Source organism: Labrus bergylta, chromosome 7 (assembly GCF_963930695.1).
Source record: "Labrus bergylta chromosome 7, fLabBer1.1, whole genome shotgun sequence".
Lineage (NCBI taxonomy): Eukaryota > Metazoa > Chordata > Actinopteri > Labriformes > Labridae > Labrus > Labrus bergylta.
Window position 1 is genome coordinate 11,579,902 of NC_089201.1, and position 13,331 is coordinate 11,593,232.

General features: G+C 39.6%; 1 protein-coding gene across 2 annotated transcripts in view; it reads left to right on the plus strand.

Annotated features, from left to right (window-relative positions):
- Window positions 1-8,370, plus strand: part of necab2 (N-terminal EF-hand calcium binding protein 2) — a 127,742-nt gene extending 119,372 nt beyond the window's left edge. For both annotated transcript variants that reach the window (XM_020644269.3, XM_065956740.1), the window contains 3 exons: window positions 1,584-1,661; window positions 2,572-2,663; window positions 5,018-8,370. In XM_020644269.3, coding sequence (XP_020499925.2) covers window positions 1,584-1,661; window positions 2,572-2,663; window positions 5,018-5,046 — 199 coding nt within the window. In that variant the 3' untranslated portion in view covers window positions 5,047-8,370. The remainder of the gene's footprint in view (window positions 1-1,583; window positions 1,662-2,571; window positions 2,664-5,017) is intronic.
- Window positions 8,371-13,331: the final 4,961 nt, after the last annotated feature.

Below are 13,331 nucleotides of genomic sequence, written 5' to 3' on the forward strand. Positions count from 1 at the left end.
AAATGATAACATCGCACTACTGGGTTTAAGACTGCAAGTCATTAGGGAATCAGTGAAGTTGTCCTTTTTATCTCAGCTTTGCTTTGGTCAGCTATAAAGTCAATGAACAGGTAATTGTCCAGCAGCATATTCTGAAGTGAGCAATACATTGTCATCCAACATATTCCTACTGTAACTTGAATTTGATGGTGTAACACTATATATTAGGAAAGGAATAAACAAACTCTGAAATCACAACATGCTTCTTAGACAGGTTTAGTAAACCCTGGATGTATTCAGGCTTGCATTGTAATGTTTACAGTGTTACTGTCTGTTCACCCAATCTCAGAAATGCTCTGTGTAATGTAGTGTGTCATTTTGCTCGAACACATATTTCTGTGTAATGTTTACAAAAATTACCTCCACCACAAAGCTTGTTGGTCTGTGAGCTGCCACTAGGTGATCAAATATGTTGTTTTAACTTGACCAGATGATCAGATGTCCAGCTGTCCTTTTAGATTTTCACTATCCACTTACTCTATTGTTTAAAAAATCAGATCAGGGTAAAATCATAGCAATTGGTCATTCTTCCTATGATCTGCCGTTTGCAACTCAGAACACAGCAGTTCTACATTATGTTGCTTAAAGCATCGGAGGGTGATGTCATAAAGCTAGGTGCCCTGTGAATATGCAGGATGTGTTAAAAAAAATATTTTGAAACAGCCACTTTTTGTACATAATTATTTTAAAGAGGACATATTAAACCCCTTTTCCACCTTTTCAAACAGTCTCCTGTGGTCTAAATGAAACATCTGTGCTGTGCTTTGGTCAAAATATAATATGAATCAAGCACCAGAGGAGGTTTGTGACCCTGTATAAACCAGCTCTCTCAGAATGCTCCGTTTTGGTGTGTGTGTCTCTTTAAATGCAATACTTACACTAGGAAGCTTGTGGCTCCGATGTCCGATGTGTGCTTGAGCAAGACGCAAGACATTTAAACCCAAGTTGCTGATTCCTCGGCAGCATATGAATACGTATGAATGGATAAGGTAATATTGATGGTCTCTTTACATAGCAACCACTGCCATCAGGGTGTGAATGGGTAGGTGTGACGTACGGTGTAAAAGCAGTTTGAGTAGTCAGAAGACTAGAAAATACTTTTTTTCAACAGGCAAGATTGTTCCATGTAAACAGTGATTGCAGTTTCCCCTTGCATGACACAATCAAGTAAACATGGACTGAGAACCTTTGTGGATTATTTACAGAACAGTATTCTTTTTAACCTATACTTCAACAGATTGATGTGTTTAAAGATAAGCCTTTGGTCGTTATAGAATGCACTAGAAAGTGCTTTATTAAACTGCTGCGTTCAAAGCCATCATATTGATGTTAAGTCTTGTAACTAAGTTGTACTATTCAGGTGATATAATTGTATGATCTAATATGTTTCTTCTTCTCTTCCACCCCCACTGCCATCCATCTACTTGTATACCTTGTCCTCCCTCCATAATCCACCGACCACTCTCTCATCACTCTCCCCCGCTTACCCATCATGTACTCCTTTACAATCCCACCCTTCCCATTCTGCTCTGACTCTGCTCCAGTGTGACTGCCGTGCGACTGCCTGACGGTTTATCCTTTGTCGTGTATGAGTTCTGGGATGGAGAGGAGGAGTGGAAAAGGTATGTTTTTAATCACATGTGGCTCCATGTAGTAGCAGTCCCACGGTGGTACTTAAAAAAAACAGTCAAGTCCTTAGAGGGAGTGAAGCATCTATCAATGCTTCAGGGATGCAGCAATGGAAGGCCCATTGCTGCAAAATGCTCCATTCCAAATACTGATCACTTTAAAGGTATTAAAAGTCATCACTGAGTGAGGCAGTTCATTTGGTTCTGAGAAAGCCTTCAATCAGCACTCTGGGTTCTGAGAAAGTTTTGTGGAGCTGAGCATGCTGTTCTTTGCTGTCATTGTTTTCATTGATTGCCAAATAAAGAGGGCACCCACTTTTCTTCCATTATTGTCATGAGCTCTGTTGGAAAAATTCCTCCATCCACATTTAATTAGCATTCTTCAGCCATTCACAAGCTCCAGACTTGCTGAAGCACTTGAGTTGCGACAGGTCAACATGATTTAGTGCTGGTGCTGGGCATGAGGAGAGGATGCTGATGTAGCTGCCTGCTGATGTGAGTTTCTGCTCCACTGCTCACAGCATCCCCACTGCCATTAATATTTCAACTTACAGTTAAGGCTAAGGGCCACGCTAAGCACTTGGAGGCTCCATGTGCTTACATTTTTTTTTCTTTTATCACACAGAAATGTACAAAACAAGATATGGAAAACAGTACGATATAGATTGGGATTATTCAAAAAATATTCTACTTGAAGGTAAATGAAGAAACAGTTGATCAGACAGGAGCACATAAGAGTAACGTAAGATACATTAAAAGGCTTTATGTGCTTGCATGCGTAAAAAGGTGGCAGATATCATTTTTAATGCCAAACTGTACATGCAGAGTGTTTAGCCTTGTGTGTTTGTGTGTGTGTTTATGTGTGTGTGTGCCCTCTCACTTTCTGACCGTCTTCTGATTTCAGGCACCTCCAGTCGCCCGCCAACAAAGCCTTTCAGCATGTGAAGGTGGACACACTGTGCCAGCCAGAGGCCATGTCCTCTGTAGCCGTGCCAGGTTAGTCATGAAACACAGCAGAATAAAAAAGTGCCTTTTTTATTTTATTTTACTATAATAATGTATTTTTGGAGATAGATGACCAGCTAAGTTTAATGTGTTTACACTTACACACAAAGGGGTGAGACAGGACTAACTTGCTGCACACATCTGTGGTAGCAGAGAGAACGCTTAATAAAACACATCTGATTACTTAAAACAACATAGGTTTCTCTTCACTATGGACAACAGGGTTCTTTGGGGAAAGCAAACAACTTCATGACCAACTTGCCCCACATATGAATAAATGTATTAGAAACACAATATAAGCTTACAAGCCATGTACGGTGAGTGAAGACAAAGCTAAAAGTGTCTTGAGATAACATTTGATATGAATTGGCTCTACAATTTAATTTATTGATTGATTAATAAAACACACACTGAAAAGGTTGAGCACAGAGCTCTTGGCTGGCCTGTAGGCACAATAAATGCACATCAAGCTATCCAAAAGATTTTTTTTCAATGTAAAAAGTTCCTTGTGTGTGTACTTGGCCAATAAAGCAGATTCTGATTCTGACTAGTGGGAAAGAACACCACGGGTGCATTGCTGCTAAAAAGTGTTGATGTTGAATTTATTGGAAAGGTGTGGTAGCTATAAACTTTAAGCTCTAGGTACTAAAGAAAAGTAGAACTTGTGCACTGCATTTCAGGATGTTTAACAAAGGGGGCTATGCTTATAGTTGTTGGCACATGAACACACAATTCACTGCTCAAGAAAGCAATAATGGTTACTGGGTTGGAGCAAATAAACTTTTGAACATACTTTCTGTATCTAGAAAGAACCAGAATCAATAAATGTTTAATGTAAGTTCAATCAAGTCCATATGTAAGTATGGGGAGGCTGTGGCTCAATTGGTAGAGTCGTCGCCTTTCAACCAGCTCCCGCGGCGTCGGTGGCGGTGTATGAATGGATTAGTGTTGTACTTACTCTCTGATGTGTGTCGCTTTGGATAAAAGCATCTGTTAAGTGAATTGTAACATTGTAACATGCACTGAATTTGTAAAGAAATAGAAAAAGAAAGTCGGTGCTATCAGTAAGCTTTTATTTCATTTAAGAAAGATAAAATAAAGACGAAGAAAATCGGAACATTGGACAAGAGAAACAGTGTGTCTTCTTGTATTTTTTATAGCCTCTGGAAATTTGACTTGAGAAAAACAACATCTGATATCAAATAATTTAATAAATCATTAAGTATCCCAAAAAATCTGAGAGTGGCTCAAAAGACCAGGAAATGGCCCATGTTAAATTGTTCATTTTGACAGCAGAAATCGTCAATATGGCAAAGCCCAGAGCTTTCTGGTTCAACAAAATTATGTTGGGTAAAGGTATGATGGGCTGCGCAACTCTTGTCGAATAGATTGCTTTCAGTGGGAACGCAAGGGGGGGGGGCTGCTTTTTGCACTGTTAGGGTTGCAAGATGGAGCCATTTGGCAAAGCCCAGCGCTTTCAGGGCAAATTAATGAACCAGTATTGGGGAGAATGAGCACAGCATATGCCAGAGTGCTTTTGTACTACTTCACCACAGATTAGAAAAAAAGGCGGCCCACCTTTTTCTTCAGACCACTGCAGTTGGATACAATGAGAAGCTGTCATAATATTGCGGTGGATGTGCAGCAAACAGAACTCACAATCAGGATAGGTAGATAGACAGATAGATAGATGGATAGATGGATAGATGGATAGTTGGATTAGGGTGGATTGGCTTTCAGTTAATTCATTACTTTAATGAACCTTTCATTAAATTTGTAGGTTCCAGATAATTAAGCACATTAGAGTTGAATACAAACAATAGAATAGAGTTTAACAGCCATAAGTCAGTAATTAACAGCTAACAGCAAGTCATTTTGTTAAATTGTAATTATAGAGCAGAACTAAATTATCATTGTCTCCTCGAAATCTGGAGACGCTGATAAGTGTTATAGTCAGGAAGGCTGGCTGTGTAATTACTAAAAGCTAGAAGGCATTGTGAACCACTAAAGCTACCTGGCACCGTTTAAAAAGTCTGACACTGGCATCCTAGGCGTAGGCTGTCAGGGACCTGAGGTGATGCCTGGTAGACTGCCATTTGTACTTTTTTCCTGTCTAACTCATTTTTCATCTCGCCCTCTATTCCTTTCACTCTCCTCCCTCACTCACTTGTCTTCTTTCTTTCTCTGACTTGCCAAATTTCTCCTCATCTCAATTCAATCTGTTTCTATTCATTTCCTTGCTCGTCTTCCTGTCTGTTCCCTCCCTTGGGGACCACTTTCTTTTCTATTTCCATCTTCCTCGCCATCCTCACTCTTGCTTGTCATTCTTCTCTCTCTGTTTGCAGCCGCCTGGTGCAGCGTGAACAAGGACTGAGCATGAAGATATTCAACAACACGCCAAGACTCCTGGACACTTCCCCCTTTCCTCTTGAAGCCCCTTCCCACCCAAAACCCTAGACCTGTACCCCTGCAATTCTACCCCTCTCACATCCCCACCTCCCCCTCCCTCCTTTAGCCCTCACATTCCTCAACTCTTTTTGTAAGTACATGTTTACACAGTGAAAATGAATGGTGTCAACCGCAGTGAAAATTGAACAAACAGTGCATTTTACACGGAGAGATTACTGAAATGCAATCTCAACGTAGTGGTTTTATGGCTACAGGTATTGGATTCTGTCATGCTCATGTTTCAAGTAGCTTTGAGCCACTTTATGGTGGAGATTGTCATGTAGCAAGGACCCTGAAGTTGAGTTTTCATGTAGCAGTCAGTCAGTACGTTTACATGCACAGTTAAGTCGAACTAGGGTTATAGCTCGATTGGGCCATTTATATGGTAGACTGTCCATGTCCCAGTGTACCAGCACCGAGGGAGAATCAATTTATGGACAAAAGTGTGTCATACTCTTCTACCATAAGGAGCGATATGCCCCATTTCAGCTAGTTACTATTGGACCTTTTTCTGGTTAGCAAACAGCAAAGTGGTGGTTGCATAGGTTGTACTGTATGTTGAATGGTGAAAACATGGACAACTTTACAGCTCTGTGAATTTCGTACATGCCCATCACTTTACTTTTGGTTAAATTGCAATGCATCCTATCCCTCTAGCTTATGGTGATACCCGGAGGCCGAAGGTACTGCAACTTTTGCTTAGTCATGTAATTATGCTGTTTGGTGCAAGGATTGTGGAACAGGCTACTTTGGGCCCAATTGAGGTGTATACATACACAAGAGTTAATAAATCTTCAACCGCATTATCTAGGTGTGTTTGTCCGACTCCAAAAAATTTGATTTAATACTCTTTCAGTCGCACTAACATGTTTACATGCATTGTAAAAGTCTAGTTTTAGTCGGACTCGGACATCACAATAAATCGACTCTAACTGCATGTAAACGTACTGACCATCTTTGGGTAGTGCATTTATGAATGCTGCATTTATTTCCTCTTTGTTAGGGTAGAATTTACCACAGGTAGCTCATCTTACTGTTGTTTCATTGTAGCTTCTCATTTCACATTTGCACTCACACAAAGTGTTGTACACTTTGGTTTGTTTTGTTTTTTGACATTATTCTCACATCAGCCATAAACACCTTACATTGACACGTTGAGTATAATGTATGAGGACGATAGACCTACCTAGTTGCTGGATAAGCTTGCAATCTCAGGAAAACTGAATGCTTGAATTTAGCTAGAACAGTTAGCATCTAGCTAATGGTTAGACTTACTTTCCCAGTCACCTGATTCCAAGTCACTAAAAACAGTATTCAATGGTTAAATCAAGAAGACCTTGCAAGCAGTCTTTTACAAGGTAAGACAGACTCTGACTTAATACAGGGAGGCAGATATCTGATATGATTTAAGTTCTTCACAAAGAAATGCTCTTTTTCATTTCAAATACAAATGGCACTGAGAGGTTAGACTTGGGTTATTTCCTGGACTGTCCATTATTATCCTATATACCAATGGAAGAAAGGTAGAGTTCCTGTCAGGTATTCCCTCAGTATCTCATTGGGTAACAGTCCTTACACACTCTATCAAAGAACTAGGGCTATGATTGTAACAGTTCTTAAATGCTAACAAGCATTTTAACCAGTCCTTGAATGTATGAAGACACCTTTTAAGTGTAATTTTTTGTGTTGTTTTTCAAATTTGGACATAGTATTTGAATTCAAAGTATAAGCCTTTTATTAAACAGGTCAATCTGATCCATTTGTTTTGGTGTGTGAGACCCAAGTACACCTATGTTTAATGGCTACTGTGAGAGTAATGTCTCTGATGCTATAGGAGCTTATTTAGCATGTGAAAACAAGTCCAAGCTAACTTGTGATTCTCAGACATGTAGCCAACCATTAGAGTTAGGGATTTAAACCTCATTACAAACCTTTTATGTCATGAAACACTTTAGGGTCAAATGTTGAATCTCTACACAGTGACAACAGGGCTGAGATGAACAGATAATATAGCTGTAGAGGGATCATGAGTGACTTAGAAAACAGTCTGCTGCTACTTTGAGACAGAGGAGATTAAGTAGAGAGACAAAGACAGCACCTCACTGTTCTCCATGCAGCTAAAGTTTGTTATATTTTTTGCCTTCAGTAAGTGTATTCTTTCTCTGATTTGGCGATGGGTAGCTTATAGTAGTGGTGTAAGTTTAGGAGAGATTGTACATATGAGAATATTGTTCAGTTATGACTATATTTGTATTTATTGACATCTTTAGTGCTATGGTGCAATTTTTCCTCAGTGGAAGTGGCAGTAGCTAATTAGGCATTGCAGCTTCTTGTAACAGTTTGTTTGAATCAGAATAACTACCATCAGAAACTTTAAATAGAAACCCATCTAAATGACACTGAATATGAAGCCTTAAACATCATCACATGGAGGAGAAGGTCGAGGTTTTGAGGAGTTTTCAAAAGATTCATTTCTTCATAGAATGTGTTCTAAACTCCCAGTAAGTAGGGGAACCTCTGAGCATTAGATTACACAACACCATGTCTGAGTTGCATTGACATTTTGATGACACAAAGATCGTTTCACTATGCCATATCACTAGAAAAACCCTTGAATTTATGATAGTACTCCTTATAACTAAGCATACTGTTAGCTCCGCACCACCTTGGCATCTAAACATCCCTCACTACATGCCTGAGCAGTGCGTGTGCTTAGCAGAACCACATGCTTTTCATTTTGTAATGCATTTTAACGGGTTAGAACATCCACATGGCCCATGTGTGCTGCACAGCTTTGCTAGAGCACAGGGTGTGGCAGTGCTGAAATACTACAGAACCAGGCTGAATTTGGTTCTTTGCAGAAAAATGCTAAAATAGATATGTCATAATTACATAATACCAGCAATAATACTTTTTTCACTAAGGTTTCATTGTCTATATCTTTAGACAATGAATTGTTTCAACACAAACTCAGCATAAAGAGGGTCAGGCTGGTTGCAGCTGCATGTAGTCTATGTACACAGGGACAAAGTGGATGTTAGTTCTGTGAGGCAGTCACAACGCACTGTTCAGGTGTGCAGTGTCTCCCCGGCTTTACACATGAAGATCAGGTATACTGTCTCCATTCAACCCACTAATACAAGCATGTCTATAACTATAACTGAACTGGAGTATCAAAGAATCAACAGCTGGGTGGGTCTGATCAGCTAGGTCTGTGTCTATAAAGAACTAGAACTAGACTTTGGTATTAATGTCATGTTTAGGACCAATGACCATGTTATTGGATGGAAGTTTTTGAAATTTGACATAAGGAGTGCGGCCCACTTACCATAATTGATGCTTTAACCCATTTTATATTAAAGCTCCATTCTGAACGACTACAACCCAGTGGAGGGCACTCTTAAGCAAGCATAAGGGTCAAGGGAGTGCATTGAGACTAGACATTGGGCTACTATTTAGTTTTAATCTTTGGCCCTGAGTTCTATTCACAATCCAAATGAAATGAAGTCAATTGACACCTCTAAAGTACATAATCCAAACTGGCATCCTATCTTACTGACATATTATATTTAGACATATTATGTATGTCTGGCTCGTCCTTATTTTGAGAAGATTTGCTTGAAATTGATCAGACCCACCTCTGCATCTGCTCTGTTTCTTCTTTATCATATCCAATACTGGGGAAAAAACTGAGCTCAATAAAACCTTCCCAAGCCCCCTCACCTAACCTTCTCACGACCAGCACCGCCATGAGTCCACCACCGTCAAACAATCAGACTCTCACTCTGAAAGCACAATGTAAAAAAAATAAGTGAATATTGTGACTTAAAGATACAGTATATAGGAGGTTGTTGAGTATGATGAGAGTATTTAGAGATATATATAGTATTACTGTTTATCTGTTTTGTTTCTTATTTATAGCTCTATTCTTTCAAAGGTGCCATCATGCCATCCATCTCACACTTGAGTCTATTTTCTCTATTTCCCTCTGTGAATGACAGCCAGTCAGTCATCTGCCAGTACTGTGGTAGTAGTGAGTGGGGATCTAGCTACATTGATACTTATAATGATCCAGCACCATTCCCTTCTTTTGGAGCGCTGTGTTGCATTGAGCTGGGCAGGACTGTGTGGAATGTGGACATATTAAATGATGTTAAATATATCAAGTACACAGAATATGTATTACAGTAGGCTTATAGAACAGGCATGCAAAGGCGTCGCTTCTTTATCTGTGAAATGTATCGAATAAGTTCAGAGTGTCTGTGATGAAGATACCCTGTGGAGCTGTGCTATGGAACAAGGTGTTTACAAGTTGGCTCCTGCTGGTTACACTGTAGTATTCTGACTCTAAGCAGTGGTAAAGCTATGAGAAATGTAGCAATGCGTCAACCAAGCCAATTAGGTCTAGGTGGCTACAAACAATACAGTGGGGAAAACGAAAGAAAAGGATTTTTGTAAGTGTGTTCTGATGAAGGAACGCACATTTTAAAAGCACATGGGTGTTCTGTCACTTGGCATCTGTATAGCTCAGCTGCATTGTAAGGTTTACAAGATTCCTGTATCGAAGAATGTACTAAGAAGTGCCCAATGAAGACGTTTCAGAGGAACAAAGCAGCATTACGGCCAATGTCAGATAAGTTTATGTTGGTTACCAAACTTTTCTGACATTGATGCGTGCACATCACTCGAAAAATCTATGAAGCAATTACATTATCCACAACACCAACTAATCAGGAGATGTACAATCCCGGAACAATTACATTTTAAATAATGCCTTCTTTTAATTCTAAGTCCTGTCTCCTGTTCCAGTAGTGGAAATCAATAGTCTAACATTACATCTTAATATGGGCTGTTGTCCGTGCCTTTAGCCTGTCTTGCCTTGATTACTGCAGTTCAATATTTATTCGCCCGTAGCCTGCAGTCAGTGGTGAGTGCAGCCAGCAAACGCTAAGCACAGAGATCATAGCTCTCCATATCTTTGGAGGATTACTTAAGCCTCCTACAGAGTTGAGTTTCAGATTACATTATAAGGCTTTGGCTCTATTAGGGTTTATACTTCACCATTGTGTTCAGCTGTAGAGGTCACTTTGGCTTCATGGAAGTTTCGATGCCTCAGTGTAGGCAAAAACCCTGCTAATGAGGAACAATGCTTTTGGCCTTCATTTTGTCAGAAACACAGATGGATGGTAACTTCAACATTCATTGCTGACTGTCAAAAGGACTTCTGAGGACACAGCGGAGGCCTTTAGAAGACCCTGATTTTTTTTCCAGACATCAGGATATCTGTCTATATGTAAACCTTAAACTGCAGCCGAGCTGATTACAGAACAACCAATTACTTACAAGACGGCTCCACAAGGTACCTTTACCCTTTCATTCCTTAAAAAAAATGACATGCACTCCTGTGCCAATAAAAGCTTGTTTGCGTTCAAGAAGGAGCTGCTGTATCTGAATAGAAACATAAAGCCATATTGCATGGATTGATGTGTACATGTCAGTGACCCAATATACTGATAGCCATAGTTTTACAGTACTCCAGTGCCCAGCTAAATGCAGCACATGCGATCTTACTGAGGGCTTTTCTTTCCTGTACATTGTGCCCAGCCTGGTTGGGTTGTGTAAATGAGTTAGATAGTGAGTGAAGTGTCAGAAATGCCAATACTGTTTCCTATTGATACATTCCTGAATGTCCCTCAGACTGTGCAACCTGTTCTTTTCTATCCTACTCCTCAGTGCAACCTGTGCTTTGTCATACAATGAAAGAGTTATGCTATTGAAATGTAGTGACGCAGGACTTGATTGAATGTTTCCCAGCAACATGAAAAGACAACATGTAAAACTTCAGGAGGCCTGGTGGACGCTGGTAGACAATAAGCTTGTCGCCAGGTCAGCCTCAACACGCTTTGTGACATGAACAACAGGCCAATCAGGAAACTGAAAAACGGATCAAGGCAATAACTCTTCCCTTCTATGGCTGTGTTCTTTTCTATCCTTCAACTGAGTGCATGTCAACTGAATGTCCAGTAACTTCTTTGCTGTAGTATTAGGCCATGCTACTCTTCAATGGGTTTTGTGCATTTCTTACCTTTTTTCTTTTCTAGTATACCTATAAAGGAGAAAGAGACTAAAATCTATGATATTAAAATATATATGACTAGAAAAAAATGGCATTGAAGAATGAACATTCACTTTTATGGCAATGTTTAATGAAATATTAATTCTTAATGTATGTTTCAGTAAAACAGCTTTCTCTTCTTAAGTGTAGAGACTTATTGCAGGGATGCAAGTATTATATTTGGTCTTAAAATAATATATTGTTGAAATTCTAGATGATGTAGAGTGATACAATTCAATAAAACTATAAAACTGCAAAGCTGTGTGTTGTGGCTGAATTTAAGACTTCTCTGTGGTTCATATGAGCTTTCCCCGTCACATCAGTGAATCCACTTCTTTCTATGGTGAAGTTTTTATCCAATTATGCTGCTGGACAATCGCAGATGTTTATTTCATGGTTGGATGAGCATTCAAATCAGGTTTGCCATAAAAAAAATAGGTGCAATTTTCTCAATTCAACAAGGATGTAATGTATCTAAATTGGATCAAACTTTTGGGCACTTGTGTCTTCATTCATCCACTGCGGCTGTACAGAGGGAATCAAGGAACCCATACGAAGAGAGGAATCAAGGAAATGTGTTTGTAGAGAAATTAGATTTCCGTTCTTCTGGAGCTTCATGTGAAGTGCACATGTCTATATCTACACATAAGCACGATGATTAATAATAATAATAAAAATTTATCCTTTATTAATCAGAAATTCAGTTTTTACACTCTGTCTAATGAACATGCTACACAAACATAGGCCGAAATACACACATGCACAAACAGGAGCCTGTGGAAATTAATGCAATAAATGGAGAGGTCTCAGAGTGAGGGGGCTGCCCACAGCGAGTGCTCTAGAGCAGATTTGGGGTTTGGTGCCTTGCTCAAGGACCTCGGCAGTGCTCAGGAAGTGGACTGGAACCTTTCCAGCTACCAGACCAATTTCTGGACTTGGTCCATGCCGGGTCTTGAACTGGTGACCCTCTGATTCCCAACCCAAGTCCCTACAGACTGAGCTTCAAATACAATTGTTTTTCATTGGTAATTATGACAACATGAAGTAAAACCTGCAGTATTAGTAATCCTTGTGTGTGACGTTTTTTACTCATTAACTGTGTCTAAAGGTATTTCATTTAATTTCAGTTTTATTTGTTCCGCACATGGCAATACACACAACCCTTCACAGAAAACGATTTACAATTAAATCACGATCCATGTTGGGACAGGAGCTCTATTTAGTGATAGTCTTACTTTTATGTGAAAAGTTTCAGGGAAACCCCAAAAAATGATGTTGCTCACATTAAACTGATGCTATGGAATTATCAGACTCACATGTGACTAAATGGAAATGATAACTTCAAAACAAAAAATGCTTCTTAATAACAGACAGATCCATCCTTTAAGCTGAAGTGCTAATTAGTAAGTGATGTCTGTGCAGAGGGCATGGAGCCTGTTCTTAGGTGTCCTCACGGTGGAGAATGTCTAAAGTACAGTGAGCCTGAGGAGATCCTTAATTGGTGGATCTAGTTACTTTGGAGCTGACCTTGAGTAGGGACCAGGAATCTGACCTCTTGGCTTCTATGACTTTGATTTTAACATGATCTCAATAAACCTTTGTCTTCTGAGTCCCCTTAACTGTGTGTAGGAGTAATATAAAAACACTGAGTGTCTCTATTGCTTCTTTGTCCAAACATTTAGAAGTCACAAAGGAGCGCTTCCAGAGGGGTGGCATGGGCCCCCCTTGATATCATATTAGCCACCCCACGTGCCACCCCATAATCCCTCACCATGATTGGTTATTTGCCTTACCAGAGGTGGGACTTCAATTGAAATCCACAATTCAGGTTGTGTTAAAAATACTTAAACTTGTGACTTGACATGCATGTTTTTGAGTCCTTGAAGTATTAAAGGTGCACTATGTAGATTTGGTAGTGAAATGTTTAAGTTGGAGAAGTGAAACAATTCTATGCTATATTTTCTGAACTAAATACACAAACTTTTTTCAAAGAAACAATTATTTCCCTGGAACACTGTTTGAAGCAAAAAAGCTACCAGGAGAGTTACGGTTTCACTGTGGCAGACCCTCCACCTTAAGTTCTTGAGTAGCATTTT